The sequence below is a fragment of the Podarcis tiliguerta genome (genome assembly GCF_965153285.1).
Source record: "Podarcis tiliguerta genome assembly, chromosome: 8".
NCBI lineage: Eukaryota > Metazoa > Chordata > Lepidosauria > Squamata > Lacertidae > Podarcis > Podarcis tiliguerta.
Window position 1 is genome coordinate 9,976,591 of NC_139541.1, and position 22,620 is coordinate 9,999,210.

At 45.7% G+C, this 22,620-nt stretch overlaps 1 protein-coding gene across 1 annotated transcript; it reads left to right on the forward strand.

The window, feature by feature from the left end:
• The first annotated feature begins 309 nt into the window (after positions 1-309).
• On the forward strand, positions 310-19,943 carry LOC310683647 (uncharacterized protein). The gene is made up of 9 exons (XM_083453886.1): positions 310-327; positions 3,008-3,344; positions 6,140-7,220; positions 10,927-11,061; positions 12,806-12,980; positions 14,704-14,802; positions 17,296-17,387; positions 18,461-18,598; positions 19,547-19,943. The coding sequence occupies exons 2-9, from the start codon at positions 3,046-3,048 to the stop codon at positions 19,856-19,858; spliced, it is 2,331 nt and encodes a 776-aa protein (XP_083310012.1). The 5' UTR covers positions 310-327; positions 3,008-3,045; the 3' UTR covers positions 19,859-19,943.
• The last annotated feature ends 2,677 nt before the right edge of the window (positions 19,944-22,620 follow it).

A 22,620-nucleotide genomic window follows, 5' to 3' on the forward strand; every position in this document is an offset into this window, starting at 1 on the left:
ATTTGTAAGTGAAAAGAACTATTGGGAAAGGTTTTTCCTTCAACTGCAGAGTAAATATCTGGGGTCATTAAGAGGGCTTCAGGATTGCTCTGTGAACTCAAAGAAAGTGTCTTTTTTTCCAGGGAATATTTTATAATTTTTGAATGGTGAAGGATTGGTTTTTCTCTAGGGTGCGTGTCTGCTATGTGTGCACCTTAAGATTTGTGTAACACTCATGCCCACTTCTGTTGCCCAGCACCTGCAAGCCCCCTACTGTGACATCATAGAATGCTTGCAGTTGTGTTTTTTTTTTAAACTGCTCATCAGGAGCAGAACTGAGCAGCTTCTGTGAGTGAAGTGAAGAGCTGTTTCTCAGAAGGGGAAACCCTGGGAGAGACTAGGGTTCAAACGCCTCCTTACTCACTGGGTGACCTGGGACCAGGTTGTGGGGATTAAATGAGAAGGCGAGAACTATGTATGTCATCTTGAGCTCCTTGGAGTAAAAGATGGGATATCAATGCAGACACCCTCAGAAGGTGGTGGACTCTCCTTCTTTGGAGGTTTTTTATAAACAGAGGTTGGGTGGCCATTAGCAAGGGATTCTTGAATTGAATTCCTGTTTTGCAGGAGATGGGACTAGATGCCCCTTGGGGTGCTTTCCAAATCTACAATTCTATGATTTTGTTTAAGGGTCATTTTATTGATTAGATTGGAAACCGCTTCAAGACTGCTCTGAGATGCCAAGTTGGATATAAGCGCCATAAATGAGAAAAGACAGAGAAACGGCGGCCTGTGAATGACCCCAGGCAGCTGGCAGAAGGACTCTGACATAGAGGCAGAGGGAACCTGGAGGCTTCAGGACGAAGTTGCTGTTAAGCACTGGACGCAGTGCCGACTGGAAAAGGTGAGTGGCCATCTGCAAGATCTTACAGAGCTCATGAGAGCTTGTGAGCTCCTCAGTTCAGTTCTGTTCCAGCTTACAAATAAAGAGCTGCTTTGGAAGAATCGCTGTGTCGTCTGATATGTTTGCCCACAACTTAACAGTCTCCTTCTTTCCTCTTTACAGACTGTAGTTTCAAGGATGGGACTGGGGCAATGACAAGAAGATTGTCACCTCCACTTGGGTTGAGTGTGTGCTATAAGACTGGTCTCCTCATACTGCAGGGTCTTCCATTGTACAGAGTGTACATTCAAGAAGGGAAGGGGAGGGAAAGTGCCCTTTCCTCTTCTTAGATGGCATTTTTGAGGGACGGGCAAGTCAGTGCCGTCCTGTTTCATCACCTGATATGAAATGGGAAACTAATTCTAGTTTCACTCCCGTCCTCCTCCTCCTGCCTGCTGAGTTCTACAAGGGCAACACTGAGACTAAGCTGGCAGGCAGGGCCACTCCACAGGGCTGGTTGGCAGGCAGGCAGGTGGGGGCTGGCTGACCGCAGACTAAGGTTGGTGAGGCAATGATGCCCCATTTGCCACCAACTGACTGGCCACCCATGCTTCAGAGACTCAACTGACATGGGGAGGAAGACCTGTGAACCCCAATCCCCCCCCCCCGTTTTATTAAATTTGCTTAGTAACATAACATTATTATATATATACTATAAAACAAAGAATACAGAACAAAATTCATTCATACTACAATGCCTAACTACATAACATTAATATATATGGTTTCTGGGGGAAAAAGCTTACATAACAAAATCAATTCAAAATACCATCCGGTTTACTTTTTTCCCCTTTCTTTCCCGTCCCTCCCCACTCCACCCCCCACCCCCACCCCCCCGGGGTCAGGCCTTCCTTCTTCATATCTTTATCCATGTAGACAGTCTGTTCATTCGAGCTTGTATGTTAGGGTTGGCTTCCTCTCTTTCTATCCAGTCCCTGTAAGAAGCCCATTTATTTGTGATTCTTTGGCATTTATTTTCCCATCTATCCTCTGCCACTATCTGTGTGAATATTTCTGACTGTACGTATTCAAAAACAATCATTCCATTTTTCCATATTCCATTTGGCCTTTTCTTTCCATCCCAAAGCAATAACTGCCATTCCAGCTAGAATCATAATCTTGTACAACTCTTGCTTATTACTTTTTACTTTGTTATTTCCCAGTATTCCCGAAAATAACAAATCCCTATTAACTTCTATGTTTATTTGAAATAGTCCAGAAATTACCTTTATAATCTTTTGCCAAAATTCCTGAACCAGATTACATTCCCACCACATGTGTGAATATAGTCCTTTTTCCTGACCACAATGCCAGCATTTGGGACTAAACCCTTTCACTATATACGCCATTTGTGCCGGAGTTCTATACCATGTGTGTGAACCCCAATCCTATATAGGCATTTTGACCCAAAATTAAATTCTAGTGCAGGCATAGGCAACCTCGGCCCGCCAGATGTTTTGGGACTACAACTCCCATGATTCCTAGCTAACAGGACTAGTGGTCAGGGATGATGGGAATTGTAGTTCCAAAACATCTGGAGGGTCGAGGTTGCCTATGCCTGTTCTAGTGCCTGCAGTGGGGCTTCATCCTAGTGAGCATTAACCAGCTAGTGCCTTTTCTTTTTTGAAAACTGATGTTATTTGCAACACAGTCCTAGCCTTCAGTTCCAGCAGGGGTGGGGAACCTTTTTTAAGCTGGGGTCTGGATCTGTACCTTCTGAGAGCCAGGGAGCACCACACAGGAGCAAACTGCTTCTCCCATCTGCACTATAGCTGGCAACACAGAATGAATCAAGAGAGCGTTTTTCACTTTATGCTGGCGTTACGCTTTGAAAGAAATAGCTGGAATAAATGAGCAAATAAATTTCCCATGCGAGCGCACGTTTAAAAACTTTGCAAATGAATTTTTATTAGAGAGAGTTTGCATCCCAAACATATTTAAGTCTAACCACTCGCCTCTCCCCCAGTTACAGCTGCTAGATAATTCTGCTCCCTCCGTTTGCATGATCAGTGTAGGGAGTTAGCCAACACGGCTTGTGGACCTGGAATGGTTCTGTGGGTCCTCTCCATCTTTTGCCACAAACAGACATCTCAGTTGCTCTTCCAGCATCAGCACCACCTTTTATGCACAGAGAGGGGAGAGCCACTGGTACCGTACCAAGCCTCCAGAGGGGGATAACTGCTGCTTCCAGGCGCTGGGAATCAAAGGAGCTTTTGAACAAGGTATCATCTCTGGCCAATTCCCATAATCTCTGTTTACCAGTCCCCAAGTTTGGGAAGGGTTCCATGTCTGGAGTGGGCAGCCAACGGTTTTTTACCTCCTCGACTTCACTCAAGGGGAAACCCAAACTCAGGCAAGACAACTGCAGGGAAGAGCAAGTTTGGGGGCAAGGGAACTCGTGGAACAGCTGTGCAACCTGCAGGTAGGTGCTGTAAAGGAGACAAAAACCAGGAGAAAAGTTGTGCTGATTTTTTACTGGAAAGGGGGGAAAAGTGGGAAGTTTCAGGGAGGGGAAAGATCCAGGAGACCTAGGAAGCCGGGAGCTATCAGAAAAGAATAGTTGTGTGTGTTTGTGTATTTAATATGCTTTTTCATATACAGTAAAAACAAGGCAGCAGAAATTGATCTCAACAGCATAAAACAGGAATCAGACAACTTTGAAACTGGCTAAGGAAACAAACTGAGATTTGGTCAAATTGATGGACCGGATTCTGAATATAAAAATATTATTCAGATGAACCATAAACTAACCAAGGAAGCAAAATTTACCACCAGAATGCAAACCTTATTCAGCTGATCCCCTCTGCACAATCCCTCAAACTGTTAAACCCATTGAGAAAATTAAATTTCATCTCTTGAGTGAAAAGCTGGATAATTCAAGCCAAGCAAACTGATTGGGGGTAGGAATGATCAAAGATGGACAGAGAAAAGAAATTGATTACAATTAAGTTTTTCATTTACACAAATTTGTTCTGTGCTATCCACAATGTATAATTATTTTACTGAATCGTAGATTTAAATATAAAAGGTGCAGTAGGAGAAAATGAAAGGGCCAATGACCTAGAAACTGATTTTTAAAAACATTTGAGATTGCTAGGTGTTTTTGTTTTAAAAATGGCACTGTTAACTTGAAACGTAAAAACCTGTATTGTTAGAAACAGAAAATTGAATAGCTCAGAAGCAGAGCTAAGAAAGGAATGGAATTATTCACAAATACAAACCATTTGTTCCCTCAAATGCTCATATTTTTGTCTAAAACGTCTTGCGATCCATTTTGGATTCCCCCCGCCCCCCCCCCCAGTTTGCATCAATAAAACCACTGATATCTAAACCAATTTGTGTGAGATAAATGTTTGCTAGACTTTTCTAGTTTGCTAGACTTGTTTCAACCGGGAAGGCTTAGTAGGAAACCAATAAATTTTATGCTGATACTTATTATTGCAGAGGAGGATGTTAAAGCATCACATTTCTAGATCATCGCCACAGCTCCATCTTGCCCTATGGGTTCATCAAAAAAAACCTAAGCTCCGCAGCAAATTCATGAAGCAATCTTTCGGAATAATTTTTTCTCCTATTAACTCACCATCAAATGCTGTGTTGTCCAGTTGCATCATTTTCACTATAGTTGCTCTGGAAAAAAAGTGGGGTTCTATCTTCCCTCTTTTTATTTATTTGCACAGAGGTGCTCTTATGTGTGTGTTTTATTACAAATATAGCAGAGGGGGGAAAGGGAGAAGGAAGAGGAAAAAACAAACAACGCCAATTCCTAAAGACATTAAGAATAATTCATCATCCAAAAAGATAAGAATAACCCATCAAAAAGGCTGCTGATTTTTCATCAGGTCTTTTTTTTTTAAAAAAAATACTCCATCCATGTATCTATATATATCTATATATACCATTGATTTATTAACCTCCTTCTCAAGGCGATTTACACATAAGGTAATTTAAAACCGTTAATAACACTTGAGACAACAAAAACACCTAAAGCAAAACTAAAACTGCCACCAGTTGTTAGGGTTTTCGCCTTGCTTTAAATTTATTTGTTGTCTTTTTGCTTTAAACTGTTTTTAATTACAATGGTACCTTGGATTACATACGCTTTAGGTTACATATGCTTCAGGTTACAGACTCCGCTAACCCGGAAATAGTACCTCGGGTTAAGAACTTTGCTTCAGGATGAGAACAGAAATTGTGTTCTGGCGGCAGCAGGAGGCCCCATTAGCTAAAGTGGTGATTCAGGTTAAGACCAGTTTCAGGTTAAGAACAGACCTCCAGAACAAATTAAGTACTTAACCCGAGGTACCACTGTACTTCAGGGGTCAGCAAACTTTTTTAGCAGGGGGCCGGTCCACTGTGCCTCAGACCTTGTGGGGGACCAGACTATATTTTTTGGGGTGGGGGGGGGGGAATAAACAAATTCCTAAGCCCCACAAATAACCCAGAGATGCATTTTAAATAAAAGGGCGCATTCTACTCATGTAAAAACACGCTGGTTCCCGGTCCATCCGTGGGCCAGATTTAGAAGGGAATTGGGCCTGATCCGGCCCCCGGGGCCTTAGTTTGCCTACCCATGCAGTGGCGTAGCGTGGGGGGTGCAGGGGGGGCCGGCCGCACCGGGCGCAACATCTGGGGGGGGGTCGCGCTCGCACTCGCAGCTCTCTGCCCCCACCTGGCTCCCTCACTGTGGAGGGGCTGTGCGAATCCGATCCGAGCCGCCGGGTCACCGCCCACTGTGGAGGGGAGGGTGCCAGGCGTGCGGTGCAGTGCAGAGAGAGAGAGCGAGGGACTATCTGGGGGAGGGACAGTGCAGCGGGGGGGGGCGCAAATTACTTGCCTTTCCTCGGGTTAGGGGGCGCAAATTACTTGCCTTGCCCTGGGTTAGGGGGCGCAAATTACTTGCCTTGCCCCGGGTGCTGACAACCCACGCTACGCCACTGTACCCATGAAATACTTTATGTCCCGTTTATCCAGCTGGGAAAACCTGATGTGACGTGAAAATGTGGAGAAATGAACTTATGAATGGAAAAACGAGAAAGGGAGAAAAACCGAGATTGATATTGACTCAGCTGCGATTCTTGCATTGCAGGGGGTTGGACTAGTCACTAGATTAGATTATCCTTCGGCCCCTTTCTAACTCTACAGTTCTATGAGTATGCATCCCTTTCCACTTGTGAAGGGGACAAAATGAACCAGTTTCTCCTTTCCTTTCCTCAGCTTCTGTCCCTGTAGCACCAGCAAGACAGTGAGGCGAATCCTGGTCGCCTGCCTGGTCTCCGTAGCCACCCTGATGGGGAGCATCTCTCTGGATTTAAGCCAAACTCTGGAATCGTGGAGGAACGCCAAGGCGGCCCTCGCCAGCATCCCCTCCTGCCAGACCGTCTGGGTCCTCCATCTCGCCAGCCTCTTCAGAGATGAGATTCGTAGCCAGGAAGATGGCGAGGGCAAAGCACTGAACACGTTCTTCCTGGATCGCGCGTTGGGGAAATTTGCAGTTTCCTGCGAGGGATCGGGAGGGAATGACCATGGGATGCAGGTGCCATGCAAGGAAGACTTTGGGTGCCAAACTTTCGCCAGTGAGATCAGGGAGAAGCTGAACGGCACCCAAGCGGCGGTGATGGGTCTCGCGTGGTCCAGGATAGTTTCCGAAATCCTCGAGGTGTTTGGGAGTCCTGAGGAAGACCTCGAAACGATAAAGTCGAACCCAGATTGGGTTGACGTGGCGTCCCTCAGAGCCATCCTCAGAACCAAAGGAGGCTTCCTGAAGCCCCGAGAGATGCCTCCATCATATTCTGTGGACGCCCAAGGCCTGTGGTACCAAATGTCTGCTGTTCTGACCTATGCCGTCATCGCATCCGAAAGCGTTCGAGGGTGTTGGGCGGAGAACCCAAACCTCTCCATCTCTTCCTCCCAATATGGGGGCATCCTGGTTTTCTCCCCACCACCCTCGCCATTGCCACCAGATGAACGTTTGGTGAAGGACTTGGATTCCTTCCAGGCCTGCTTGTGGGAGAAGAGCCGGCAGAGGCTCAGCAAGAAATCCAGAGATATCCTCTCCCTGGTAAGCCTCAAGATCTGCCTGCTGGCGGTCGCCAGCCTCATCTACCCCATTGTCCTGGTGTCGTTCAAGGAGATGACAGATTGGATCCGGAATTACGCCAGGAGCCTCAAGGAACGGACGGAGGATTTGAAGCGTGAGCGGAGCTTGGCTGAGGACCTCCTGCACCAGATGTTGCCCAAATCCGTCGCCAAGCAGCTGAGGAAACGCAAGCATGTGGAGGCGGAAAATTACGACCAGGTAAAAATGCCGCCACAGGTGCCTTGCACACCGCTAGCCTGGTCTCGGATGTTGCTCAAGGGCAGTCAGTGCAGAGAATAAGTAAAGAATAAAATTTGTATCCCACCTTTCCTCCCAAAGGGTCCCAGTGCAGCAAACCACCTCCATCGAAAATATCCTAGAAAACAGTGAAAAACCAGTCACATTTTCTCTGCCAGTGAGTTCAGGGTTGCCAGAAACAGCATCTTTCAGCCTCCAAATGTTCGCTACCGTGTTACATGTTAAAAATTATTATTATTATTATTATTATTATTATTATTATTATTAACCTTTAAATCCCAGTTTTTTCTCCAGGGAACTCAAGGCGTTGTACCCAGTGATCTCCCTCCTCAGTCAATCCTCAAAACAACCCTGTGAGGTAGGTTAGGCCAAGAGGCAATGACCGGCCCCGAGGCCCTACAATGAGCTCCAAGTGGGGGGATTCGAACGCTTGTCTCTCCAAGGTCCTAGCGATGTAGCTTGAAAGGATGGCAAGCGTGGCAGGAAGATTCGAGGACAATCAAAGAAACATTTCAACATTTCAGTGTAGTGTAGTACCAAAATATTTTTTAATGGACAGATACCTTTTCAAAATGAGAGCAAGGACATCAAGTGATACTGAGGACAACCCTAGTTGTGTTTTCCGATGTATTTCTGAGCATGGGCAGATTTTTATTCTGAAAGCATGGCCCAGAGGAGAGTGATGGTATATGTCAGGGGTCTGCAACCTTTAAGACAAAAAGAGCCACTTGGACCCGTTTCCGAAGAGAAAAAAAACTGGGAGCCGCAAAACTCGTCATTATAAAAATAACTTTTTTGTCACTTTTTTATTATTTCTTTGTTTGACCCCTCAGAATTACTCCTCCTCATAAACGTTAAATTAACAAGTTACCTTTGTGTGTGTGTGTGTTCTTCACTCCCCTTCAAAACGGTGACCAGCGTACATGCCCCCTTTCAATGTAGCGGGCGGGCGGGAAGGTGATGTCGGGACGGTGCGTGACTAACGCACGCACCGCCCCCATGCGACGTCACAGCCAGTACAGTGCCCGCCACAGTGGGGAGTGTCGGGGCACACAATGCGCCTCCTCCCCTCGCTAGTATCCGCCCCGGAGCCGCGGCAAAGGTGCAAAAGAGCCACATGCGGCTCCGGAGCCGCGGGTTGCTGACCCCTGGTATATGTCGACAGGGTAGGAAATTTTGCAAATAAATCGCATAAATGAAAACAGATAACACACCAAGAGGCTCGAGGCTTTCAGCTTCCCAACAGACCCCACCAACAGACCAATATTTTGGTACTACACCACACTGAAATGTTGAAATGTTTCTTTGATTGTCCTCGAATCTTCCTGCCACGCTTGCCATCCTTTCACGCTACATCGCTAGGACCTTGGAGAGACCAGCGTTCGAATACCCCCACTTGGAGCTCACTGGATGGCCTTGGGGCCAGTCACTGCCTCTTCCCCAAATGCCAAATGAACAGTTTTTTGTTCAGATAATAATAATATAATAATAAATATTTATTATTTATACCCTGCCCATCTGGCTGGGTTTCCTCAGCCACTCTGGGCAGCTTCCAACAAAATATTAAAATACAATAGTCTGTTAAACATTAAAAGCTTCCCTAAACAGGGCTGCCTTCAGATGTCTTCTAAAAGTCTGGTAGTTGTTTTTCGCTTTGACATCTGGTGGGATGGCATTCCACAGGGCGGGTGCCACTACCGAGAAGGCCCTCTGTCTGATTCCCTGTAGCCTTGCTTCTTGCAGGGAGGGAACTGCCAGAAGGCCCTCAGAGCTGGAACTCAGTGTCCGGGCAGAACAATGGGGGTGGAGACACTTCTTCAGGTATACTGGGCCGAGGCCATTTAGGGCTTTCAAGCTCAGCACCAACACTGAATTGTGCTCGGAAACGTACTGGGAGCCAATGTAGGTCTAGCTGCCGCATTCTGGATTAGTTGTAGTTTCCGGGTCCCCTTCAAAGGTAGCCCCACATAGAGCGTGTTGCAGTAGTCCAAGCAAGAGATAACTAGAGCATGCACCACTCTGGCGAGACAGTCTAAAATTCTCAATAACAAAAGATTTTATCGGCTGTTGTCTTTATGCCTTAGTGATAAGAATCGAAAGGAGAGTAAGTGTGGTCCAGCGGCGTTGCAGGGTGTTCGACTAGTTGAACTCTGCAATTCTATGAATTGCTCCTCATAGTTCCCTCGTGCCTCTTGGGTGGTCACATGTCGGCAACCATTTTGAAACGCCTTCTGCTCCCCAAAGGTTTGCCAGGAAATGGTACCTCGCAGGGAAATAAATGACCTCATTTTCGCCGTCTCCTCTCTCATCTCTGGGTGCTCGGTGATCGTCATGCGGGGGGACCCTCTTGACCCCGCCCCACCCCCAAAAAGAATTACATTTGCATTTCAACGAGAGGTGTAATTTCCTAAACAATCCTGTAATTGAGCAATTACGAACAGCCGGATCAGAACCCTCAGCATCAAAGACGAAGCCTTGAAGGAGAGAATTGCAGAAAGACATCTGGAGATAATTGAGGCAGCTATAGGGAATTCAGAGGGGGGAAACGAAGAATTAAGCGAGGATCCGGGCAGCCTTTAGGACAGAATATCAAAGAGGGCTTTAAGCATCACTTCATAATCACGGGAAAGACATCTTTCCTCAAACCCTGCTGGGGAGCTGTTTTCCCAAACCTGGAGTAGTGTAATGGTTAGAGTGCTGGACTGGGACCTGGGAGACCTGGGTTCGAATCTCGACTAGGCTGTGAAGCTCACTGGGCCAGCCATCGCCTCTCAGCCTGACCCACCTCACAGGGTTGTTGTGGGGGGTTAAATGAGTGATCCACCTGGAGCTCCCGTGGAGAAAAAGGTGGGACAAAAATGTAATGAACACGTAAGCACACGGCTATCTATCGTATAGATGTGATAGCTGCTTAAACACTTGTCCCGTGATGGTTTGGCCCGGAAGAAGAGCAGCCTGCTAAGAGCCGCCACAAAGTCTGGGAGCAGCCACTTTTATTTCCCACAATGCTCTATACCTCTATAAAATGCTATTCACAATAAAGGAGTGAAATGAAAGATATCAGAAAAAAGAAAAAAAGAACAAAGAAAAAATAAAGAAGTAAAAGAAAAGGATCATAGGTGAAATTTTTTAAAAGTAGATAAGTATTCACTATACATAGCCGTTTCCCACCTATATTTATATTCAATTGTATAATTTCATCTTGTCCTTATGTACCTTAAAAAGTGTTTTGTTTTGTTTTTTTTAAAAAAGGACTTCCACCGTTTGCCTCATGCATTTTTAATAATCCATTCATCAGATCCTCTGTTCCTCATATTTTCCCTTTGGATTTCCTTAATGTTTCACTTTGTATTTTTTTTTTTTAAATATTTATTGTTAAAATAGTTCATCATTAATACACATATATTACAGATATACAAGCATACAAACATACATTTCATACAATCCTTAAAAGTGTTCAAACATACTTACACTCAATCCCACAAATAATTTGTATTTTTTAGATTACGCACAAGATTATTCTAAACACAACCAGATTTTTATAGTCGAGCCCTGGTTTTGTAAAGAATCATTTAAGAACTCCCATTGCTTCACAACCATAGTTTTGGATTTTCTCCTTATGATGATGTGGTATGATAATACAGCCCAATCCATCTCCCCACAACAGGTAACCATCTTCTTCTCAGATGTCGTGGGCTTCACCAGCATCGCTGCCTCCTGCACGCCCTTACAGGTGGTTGAGATGCTCAACAACCTCTACGTCTGCTTCGATACCCGGATTGAATCCTACGACGTTTACAAGGTCAGTGGCTTCCGGCTTTGTTAAAGCATCGGGGTGGTCAGGGAAGACTTCTCAGGCAGGAAAAGAAGAGGGCAACCCAAAAACGATGGAGTGGCCAGAGAGCTTTCCCTCTGTGGGATGTAAAACACAGGAGCAGTCAATGACAACATTCCTAGAGTGTACATGTTAGAAGGGATGTCTGTCTAGCAAGCAGGTAAACTGCCTGGGGACGGACTTCCTCCGCATGTGACCAGAGGTGGGTGTGGCCTCACCTGTGCAGGTAAATGATAAAAGCACAGGGCAGGCAGCCATCTCTCTCTCTCTGCCATCTTCCTTCGATGAGGAAACATCTAAGCATGCCCTCTTGGCTCTCAGCCAAGAGAGGAGATAAGGACTATCTTGCTACAAGATAGATTCTGAATGTATGTAACCTTTTTAAGCTGTCTGCCTTCTGGGATCATATTGTGAACAGAACATGAGTAAACTCTTTTATACCTTTATGAAGACTGTGTCTTGTATTTTAAGAGGGAACAAAGGGGAAATTACCAGAGTAATTATTATAGAGGTTCTAGCGAACCTGTGCAGACGTTACCGTTGCAAACTTAAAGGGGAATGTCTATAAACTCTGTTGATATTTTGGGAACTTGTTAGCACAAGTTGGATAAGGATATAATTAGTCAATATATCCTCTCCTGCACCCCTGAACATTCCCACACCCTCCAGGGGCCTACCTGGCAGGGCCATTGTGAATAATAAAAAAGGTTTTCTGGAGATCAACTTGATGGATTATGCTGAAATGGCTAAAATGACCGGAAGAATCAGAAATCAAGAAGATCAAAATTTTAATAAGGAATGGGGGAAAGTTATAATTTATCTTCAGAACCATTGTAAACAGCAAAAACATTTAGTAGGATTGGAATAACGCTTGTAGTTTAATAGTGAATTTTGGACATAATCCAAAAGGTTTGGATTATAGGAAAAGATGCAGGAGGCAATGATTAACAATAGGACCCACAAAGGAGAAGAGGGAAGCTCAGGAGGTTCTTTGGAATCTTGTATTTATGTTGTATGTTGGATATGTGATTGTAAAACTTTAATCTGACAACCATGTGTGTGTGTGTGTGTGTGTGTGTAAAGATTTTCTGGAGATGCACCTCTTTTGACACTTGGGATGCCTATTTTTGAGATTGTAAGTCATTTCAAAGGGATGCAGGTGGCACTGTGAGTTAAACCACAGAGCCTAGGGCTTGCCATCAGAAGGTCGGCGGTTCGAATCCCCATGACGGGGTGAGCTCTTGTTCCTCAGTCCCTGCTCCTGCCAGCCTAGCAGTTCGAAAGCACGTCAAAGTGCAAGTAGATAAATAGGTACCACTCCAGTGGGAAGGTAAACGGCGTTTCCGTGCGCTGCTCTGGTTGGCCAGAAGTGGCTTAGTCATGCTGGCCACATGACCCGGAAGCTGTACGCCGGCTCCCTCGGCCAATAAAGCGAGATGAGCGCCGCAACCCCAGAGTCGGCCACGACTGGACCTAACAGTCAGGGGTCCCTTTACCTTTACCATTTCAAACTGCTTTTAATACTGTGTCTTGATTACCCTTAGGGTAAAAGGCAGGCAGAAATAAATTTATAGTAGTAGTAGTAGTAGTAGTAATTTGCCTGGTGACCAAGCCACCGAAAGCATGTTTTATATTTTCGCTCAGATCCTGACTAAATGACCCTCAAGGTCTCTTCTGATTCCACAATTTTTGGGTCCCTTTTCCCCACCAGGTGGAGACCATTGGGGACGCCTACATGGTCGTGAGCGGCTTGCCAGAGAGGAACGGCACAAAGCATGCCGATGAGATCGCCAAGATGGCTCTGGACTTGGTGGCTGCCGTCCGGCAAGTCGTGATACCCCACATGCCCAGCGGCAAACTGCAGCTACGGGCCGGGATTCACACAGGTGAGACAGGTTGGCAGAGATGGAGAAGAGGCAGCCACATGGGGGCAGCGCTGTCCAACTCTTTGACCTGGTATTCACTTTTCTGTCAGTTTTAATCATTTTTAAAGGCATTTAACTGATTTTTTTTAAAAAAAGATAGTTTCATTTTTGTAAACTGATTTGTGGGTGTCGGTTGTTGTTGTCATTCTACAATCAAACAGTGCATATTATTTAACTAAATCAGTGACTGCAATGATAAAGGGAATGGAGCGACTCCGCCTATAGGGAAAGTTTGCAAATTTTGGGACTTTCCCGTTGAGAGAAAAAGCAAGTAAGAGGTGACGTGTAGAAGTTTAGCACAGCAGGGAACAATTCTTTTCTCCCTCTGGAATCTGAGGACACCCAATGAGGCTGAATGCTGGGAGATTCAGGACAGAAATCTCCTGAATTTCAGTCCTCGCAGCACAAAGTTAAACTATGGAACTCCCTGCCACAGGGATGGCCACCAAGTGGCTGGTTTAAGAGAGGAGTAGACAAATTCGTGGAGGAGGAGAGTGCTATTGATGGCTACTTGCCACAATGGCTATGCTCTGCCTCCACAGAAGAGGAGGAGGAGGAAGAGTTTGGATTTGATATCCCGCTTTATCACTACCCGAAAGAGTCTCAAAGCGGCTAACAGTCTCCTTTCCCTTCCTCCTCCACAACAAACACTCTGTGAGGTGAGTGGGGCTGAGAGGCTTCAAAGAAGTGTGACTAGCCCAAGGTCACCCAGCAGCTGCATGTGGAGGAGCGGAGACACAAACCCGGTTCACCAGATTACCAGTCTATCGCTCTTAACCACCGCACCACACTGGCAAGGAGAGAGCTCTTGTGCTCTGGTTTCCCATATACAGTGGTACCTTGGTCCTCAGATGCCTTGGTACTCAAACAACTTAGAACCCAAACACTGCAAACTCAGAAGTAAGTGTTCTGGTTTGCTAACTTTTTTGGAAGCTGAATATGCTCCATTTTGAGTGCCATACTTCTGTTTTGAGTGTTAAGATGAGGTCTGTTTGTTTTTGCTATTTATTTTTTGTTTTTGTTTTTGCGGGGGGTTTTCTATTTTGTTTTTGTGACTATGTGGAACCCAGTTCAGCTACTGATGGATTGATTGATTGTGTGACTGCAGTACATTGTTTATTGCTTTCATTTTATGGATCAATGGTCTTGTTAGATAGTAAATTTCATGGCACAGTGGTACCTTGGGTTACAGACGCTTCAGGTTACAGACTCCGCTAACCTCAGAAATAGTACCTCGGGTTAAGAACTTTGCTTCAGGATGAGAACAGAAATTGTGTGGCGGTGGCGTGGCAGCAACGGGAGGCCCCATTAGCTTTAGGTTAAGAACAGTTGGTGCTTCAGGTTAAGAATAGTTTCAGGTTAAGAACGGACCTCCAGAACAAATTAAGTTCTTAACCCGAGGTACCACTGTAAATGCCTGTTTTGGGGGTTGTTTTTAAAAGTCTGGGACGGATTAATCCATTTTGCGTTGCTTTCTATGGGAAAGAGCGTCTTGGTTTTGGAACGGACTTCCGGAACGGATTAAGTTTGAGAAACAAGGTACCACTGTCATTGGCTACTGTAAAGGATGCTGGAGTGGATCTGGCCTGATCCAGCGGGTTCTTCTTACGTTATTGAACAACAAATCATCTCTGTCTGCCCTGACATTTACCCTCCTCTCCCTCTCCCTGTTTCTCTCACCTAGGTCCGTGTGTGGCTGGCGTCGTCGGACACAAAATGCCTCGGTATTGTCTCTTCGGTGACACAGTGAACACAGCCTCTCGTATGGAGTCCACCAGTTTGCGTGAGTGGCTGTGCCTCCCGCCACATCCCTCCTCCTAACATCCTCCCCCTTTCCGTGTAACCTGTAGTCGCGGGTTGGTTCCCCGTACGGGCCACCAGGAGCCTTCACAGTCTCTTTTGCAGTCTTACTCTCCTGTAAGTGCTGTTTATCTGGGCCCATAACCTGTTGTTGGGATACTGCCAGGGAGATAAAGTCCATCTTGACCTCCATGTCGTCTCCGGACGTCCATCGATCTCCCGTAGACACGCAGTATCAGCAATTAGCGACAGGAGCTCCAGAGGTAGCTTGAAAAAGATCTAGAGCTCTTGCACACTCTATCAGCAGATATGCACAGCAAAAGATGCACCCAGGAGAGCATGATTTACAAGTTTATTCAGCGTTGATCAGAACAAAGAAAAACCATGACTGCCTGCTTCAGAGTTTCCGGCAGTGAGAGAGAAAACGAAAGCAAAGACACAACATAAACATCCTGTGAGACAGGAAATACGCAGACTCTGTGACTCAAAGCCTGCTCCCTTTTAAGGTGGAACGGAAATATCCTAACATCTCCGCCCCACAAGATCCCAGAGAGCTTGCCATCGCAGCCAGTTTGCTTGATTCTGTTTGTTTGTTTTTAATTTCTTTATTTGGTTTTTTAGATTAAAACTTTACAGTCACATATTGAACATACAACATAGAAACAAGATGCCAAAGAACCTCCTGGAGTTCCCTTATTCCCTCTGTGGGTCCTCTTGTTATTCATTTCCTCCTGAATCTTTTATAATAATCTAAGTCTTTTACCTCTCCATTATGCCCAAAATTCACCCTTAAACTACAAGTGATATTCCAATCCTACTAAGGATTTTCACTGTTTACAATGGTTTTTAAGATAAATTATCAATTTCCCCCGTTCCTTTTTGAAATTTTAGTCTTCCTGATTTCTGATTCTTCCGGTCATTTTTGCCGTTTTGGAATAATTCATCTATTTAATCTGCCATTCTTCCCTGGTCGAGACTTTATCTTCTTTCTAACTGTGATTCCAAATTGTTTTACAGTGGTACCTCAGGTTAAGAACTTAATTCGTTTTGGAGGTCCGTTCTTAACCTGAAACTGTTCTTAACCTGAAGCTGCACTTTAGCTAATGGGGCCGCTGTGCCGCCGCTGCGCGATTTCCGTTCTCATCCTGAAGCAAAGTTCTTAACCCGAGGTACTATTTCTGGGTTAGCAGCGTCTGTAACCTGAAGCATCTGTGACCTGAAGAGTCTGTAACCCGAGGTACCACTGTACTTGGGTTGCAGCCCTTGCTACTCCTGCTACTCAGAGTAGACCCATTAATGTTAACAGGCATGACTAACCAGGCCTTATTAATTTCAGTGGGCCCATAGAGTAGAACGCTCAAACTGACTACACACCATGCATTTAAAGCACATGACTTCTCTCAAAGAAATTCTAGGAACTGTAGTTTGTTAAGGATGCTGGGAGGTTATAAATTTCCCCCATTCCTTATTAAAAATTTGGTCTTCCTGATTTCTGATTCATCCAGTCATTTTAGCCATTTTGGCATAATCCATCAACTTGATCTGCTATTCTTCTCTGGTCGGGACTTTATCTTCTTTCCATCTCTGGGCCAATAACATTGCCGCAGCCATGGTCGCATACATAAATAGTCCAGCATATAAAAAGGTAAAGGTACCCCTGCCCATACAGGCCAGTCTTGACAGACTCTAGGGTTGTGCGCTCATCTCACTCTATAGGCCGGGAGCCAGCGCTGTCCGCAGACACTTCCGGGTCACGTGGCCAGCGTGACAAAGCTGCTCTGGCGAACTGGCACCAGCGCAGCACACGGAAACGCCATTTACCTTCCCGCTATAAAGCGGTACCTATTTATCTACTTGCACTTAATTGTGCTTTCGAACTGCTAGGTGGGCAGGAGCTGGGACCGAACGACGGGTGCTCACCCTGCCGTGGGGATTCAAACCGCCGACCATGCGATCGGCAAGTCCTAGGCACTGAGGTTTTACCCACAGCGCCACCCACGTCCCATAGTCCAGCATATACAAAAACGTAATTAAACATTAAAAACGTCCCTATACAGGGCTGCCTTCAGATGTCTTCTAAAGGTTGTATAGTTATTTCTTGACATCATATATATGTGTGTGTATAATTTTTTATTAAGTTTTCTTTCTTTACAATTTTGAATTTCATGTTAAATGGCTGTTTTAAGGGTTGTTTTTAAAAGTCTGGAACGGATGAATCCATTTTGCTTTACTTTCTATGGAAAAGCGCACCTTGGTTTTGAAACGCTTTGGTTTTGGAACGGACTTCGGGAACGGATTAAGTTTGAGAACCAAGGTACCACTGTAGTAAATCAATCAATCAATAAACAAACAAACAAACAAACCAGGAGGATTATGGGTTGTGGGGGTTTGACCTACAGTTTCCCCTTTTGACCAGGAGATGGCGCAAGGGCAGCTCCGCGTTTAACTATGTGTCTTCTGATAACTCATTTCCCAGCTCAGAAGATCCACATCAGTTCCGCCACATACCTTGCGCTGCTGAAGGACGATGCCTATGACATTGAGCTGAGAGGGGAGATTGAAGTGAAGGTGACTGCTACTATTATCTCCGCTCATTTAGCACAGCCTGGGGCATTTGCAGGAGAAAGGAGAAAGGAAGGCGGGTTCTCTGCCCCAAGGAGCTTACAGTGGGGTTGTGTTCAACTATGTTTTAATCAGAGGAGATCCCTTGAGATTAATGGGTCTGCTCTGAGCAGGACTAACTATACGTTGTATCCAACTAAGTTGTATTAATTTGAAATTAGTGGACCTAAGTTAGTCTTGAGGACTAGTAACTTTATTTTGTGTTTTTAAAAAACGAAGTGAGATTTCTAGGGTGCACCAGTTTGAGCCAGATATCACACTCTGGGTTGTTTCTGACTAAGTTCAACACAGAGCAAACCTGTTGAAATTAATGGAGTCACTCACATCCATTAACTTCAGTGGGTCTACTCTGAGTACAACCAGCACTGGCTACAATCCATTCTGGATTTATATATAAAGAAAAAGAGGATGAAAATAACTTTCTGTTATTATTATTTTTAAAAATTTGATTACATTTACCAAATACACCAAATACCTAATAATCGACTATACGTTTTGGAAAGTTGTTTTTCCATTCCCTGTGCGTTTGCACACCTCTTGCACAAAACCAAGGAGCGGGTTTTCATCTATGTTTGGAAACAGTTGGGTGCCATTTTGAATCAAGATGGCAGATGTACCCTTTCAAAACTGCACAGGGTTTGACTAAATTTAGGTTTATGGTTCCTCAGATCAAGGAGCTGGTTTTTGCCTGTGTCTGGATGCAACCGGGTGCCATTTTGAATAAAGATGGACCCTTTCAAAACTGCACAGGTTTTGACCAAATTTAGGTTTATGGTTCCTCAGATCAAGGAGCTGGTTTTTGCCTGTGTCTGGATGCAACCGGGTGCCATTTTGAATCAAAATGGCGGACCGAAACGTTTGAATCTGTGTTGATTTTGAACCCCAGATTTCACGGCTGTGCCGATTTCTTTGGCTTCTGAGAATTCCCAAATACGCCCACCCAGACACACACATGGTTACATCACCTTGGCTAGGCTGAGGGTTTAAAAATCTCCCCTTTTCTCTCTCATCCTGGGCAGGGAAAAGGGAAAATGAAGACTTACTGGCTGCTTGGGAATAAGAATTACAGCATCCAGAACGATAGCCTTGTGTGCCATTGGAATCCAGCGTTATCGCAGAAGAAGAAGATGGAACTCAGCCTTGCTTCCATCCAGAAAGTATGGGGTCGATCGCTCTGAAATAGTGGGCTGACATCATTTCAGCCATTGATTTAGAGCTGGCTTAATCCCCATAATGGACGCGGGTGGCGCTGTAGGTTAAACCACAGAGCCTAGGACTTGCTGATCAGAAGGTCGGCAGTTTGAATCCCCATGACAGGGTGAGCTTCCGTTGCTCAGTCCCTGCTCCTGCCAACCTAGCAGTTCGAAAGCACATCAAAGTGCAAGTAGATGAATAGGGACCGCTCTGGCGGGAAGGTAAACAGTGTTTCCGTGCGCTGCTCTGGTTCGCCAGAAGCGGCTTAGTCATGCTGGACACATGACCCGGAAGCTGTACGCCGGCTTCCTCGGCCAGTAAATGAGATGAGCGCCACAACCCCAGAGTCGGCCATGATTGGACCTAATGGTCAGGGGTCCCTTTACCTTAATCCCCATAATAATGGCTATGGCAACAGTACACATTCTTGCCAGCTCGCCGCAGTGGACCTGCAGAAACTCTCCAGGATTTTGAGGGAGCCTCTTCCAGGTCCACCAGAGTCTGTAACCTGAAGCGTCTGTAACCCAAGATACCACTGTAGTTGTTTATTTCCTTGACATCTGGTGGGAGGGCGTTCCACAGGGCGGGTGCCACTACTGAGAAGGCCCTCTGTCTGGTTCCCTGTAACCTCACTTCTCTCAGGGAGGGAACCTCCAGAAAGCCCTCAGCGCTGGACCTCAGTGTCCGGGTTGGATGATAGGGGTGAAGATGCTCCTTCAGGTATACTGGACCAAAGCCATTTAGGACTTTAAAGGTCAGCACCAACACTTTGAATTGTGCTCGGAAACATACTGGGAGCCAATGTAGGTCTTTCAGGACCGGTGTGATGTGGTCTTGGCGGCCGCTCCCAGTCACCGATCTAGCTGTGTTGCCCTACATTCCGCTTTTGAGCTGTTTTCCTCTCTCAACAGTCAAGCACAGGTACAGCCGAGACCCTGGCGGACGAGGGAATCACAGCATCACCCCATGATCAGAGGGGCTCCCTTGGCCACCACAGGACAAAGCCGCTTGACATGACCATCGGCGACGGAAGCCAAGGGCACACCTGTTCTGCTTTCCAAGAGAGCCAGGGGGCAAGTCGCCTCCACCTTTCTGGACCCCCGAATTCAAGAGTGGAGGAGAGAGGCCCAGACTTGCTAAACCACCCAGGTCAGCTCCCAGACTGCGAGAGGTTGCTGCTGCAAAAGACAGAGCTGCTGCCAGGGTTTGTGGGTGCTGTGTGAAGGGGTGGGCGCCCTGGGAAAATCAGCTTTCCCATTGCACCCAATATGGAGCTCTTGCCTGGGTTTTTTTATATATATATTTATTACATTTATTATATTTTTATTTATTTTGGGGGTTTGGGGATGGAGTTTGAGTGGAAGGGTGCACTGGGGGAAAAGAGTATCCCATGATGCCTGAGAAGGCCCTCTCCCCGGGATTTTGTGAAAGGGAGGGTGCACAGTGGTACCTCAGGTTAAGTACTTAATTCGTTCTGGTGGTCCGTACTTAACCTGAAACTGTTCTTAACCTGAAGCGCCACTTTAGCTAATGGGGCCTCCTGCTGCTGCCGCGCTGCCGGAGCACGATATCTGTTCTCATCCTGAAGCAAAGTTCTTAACCTGAGGTAATATTTCTGGGTTAGCAGAGTCTGTAACCTGAAGCATATGTAACCTGGAGTGTATGTAACCCGAGGTACCACTGTACTCGGAGTCGAGAGTGGATTTCATGCTCTTTATTCAGCTCATAGTGGTGAGGAGGAATGGAAGTTCTCCCAGAATGTCTGCTTTATATACATTATTTACACAATAGGCCCCACGTGATTGGCTAATTCCAGGATTCTCCTGTAGACCAATCAGGTTGTGGAATCACCTGGAGCTGGATTGGGTGTCTCCTGTGGACCAATCAGACTGCTGCATTCTGGATCCTATTGTTCTAGGACCAATCAGAGTGCTGCATTCTGAATCCTACCGTTCTAGGACTAATCAGACTGCTGCATTTTTGATCCTATTCAACTCAGTACATAACACACTGGGAAAACAGATTTTCCTACGGCACCCAAAATCTGGAGACGCATTTCTCAAACTGCTATGCTTTAGTGTCCAGCATTCATTTTCGCTTGCGGTTAGCACTAGGCAGATTCCTAAGTCACTGTTGATGTGGATATTTATGGACAGTATATAAGAACATTAGAAGATCAGGTCCATTTAGTCCAGTGTCTTGTAATGGGACTCGAACCCAGGACCCCAAGATAAAGTCTCGTGCTCTACAGACCAAGCTGTCCCAGGCTAGGCTTAGACCCAAACAGTTAGGATCAAGCAGTGCCATGCGTCTAATTAATCTGTGTCCCGATTTCTGTCTAAAAAACAATAAATTTGTCAGTCTTCATTGTGTCACAAGACTCTGCATTGTCTTTTTTTCCTGCAAGTTAAATAAGTTACAGGGAGCAAAAGCTGAGCTTACATACAATGACTACTAGGTGGCAGCCAAGGCCTATCCACAAGGGATATTTTAGCAAATACAGATTTGATTCCCCCCAGAAGTCTTGCACCTTCGTTGTACGGCTTTCATCATGTTTTGAAGATATAAAGGTAAAGGTACCCCTGCCCGTACGGGCCAGTCTTGACAGACTCTAGGGTTGTGCGCCCATCTCACTCAAAGAGGCCAAGGGCCAGCGCTGTCTGAAGACACTTCCGGGTCACGTGGCCAGCGTGACATTGCTGCTCTGGCGAGCCAGAGCCGCACACGGAAACGCCGTTTACCTTCCCGCTAGTAAGCGGTCCCTATTTATCTACTTGCACCCGAGAGTGCTTTCGAACTGCTAGGTTGGCAGGCGCTGGGACCGAACAGCGGGAGCGCACCCCGCCGCGGGGATTTGAACTGCCGACCTTTCGATCGGCAAGCCCTAGGCGCTGAGGCTTTAACCCACAGCGCCACCCGCGTCCTTTGAAGATATATTATGACATTAAAAGTGTGTTCCTTTACCCTGACCTTTGATACCTGATACCCCATCTTAGCCTTCTGATTCCAAATTGTGAGAGATATACATATATAGTTTTTCAAATTACACATACCCAACATATGACATAAAAACAAGGATTCTAAGGACTTTTCTGGAATTCTCCCGTCCCCTTTGTGGGTCCTATTGTTAGTCATTTCTTCCTGCATCTTTTATGTTAATTCACATCTTTGATATCTCCATTATATCCAAAATTCACCATTAAACTGCAAGTGTTATTCTAATCCTAATAACAATTTTAACTGTTTACAATGGTTTTTAAGATAAATTTTAAAAAATTTCCCCATTCCTTATTGACATTTTAGTCCTGATTTCTGATTCTTCTGGTCATTTTTGCCATTCTTCTCTGGTCGGGACTTTTATCTTCTTTCCATCTCTGATTCAAAATTGTCTTCCTTGGGTTCCAGCCCTTGCTACTCCTCCTACTCAGAGTAGACCCGTTGATGTTAACAGGCATGACTAACCGAGGCTTGTTCATTTCAGGGGGTCCATAGAGTAGAACGTAGAACTCAACACTAACTACACACCATGCATTTAAAGCACAGGACTTCTCCCAAAGGAATTCTGGGAACTGTAGTTTGTTAAGCATGCTAAGGTAAAGGTAAAGGGACCCCTGACCATTAGGTCCAGTCGTGACCAACTCTGGGGTTGCGGCACTCATCTCGCTTTATTGGCTGAGGGAGCCGGCGTACAGCTTCCGGGTCATGACTAAGGCGCTTCTGGTGAACCAGCGCAGCGCACGGAAACGCCGTTTACCTTCCCGCCGGAGTGGTACCTATTTATCTACTTGCACTTGATGTGCTTTCGAACTGCTAGGTTGGCAGGAGCTGGGACCGAGCAACAGGAGCTCACTCCGTCACGGGGATTCGAACCGCCGACCTTCTGATCAGCAAGTCCTAGGCTCTGTGGTTTAACCCACAGCGCCACCTGCATCCCTTTCATATACTGTAGTATTTTTTCAATTGCCAAAACCCATCCTAGGATAAG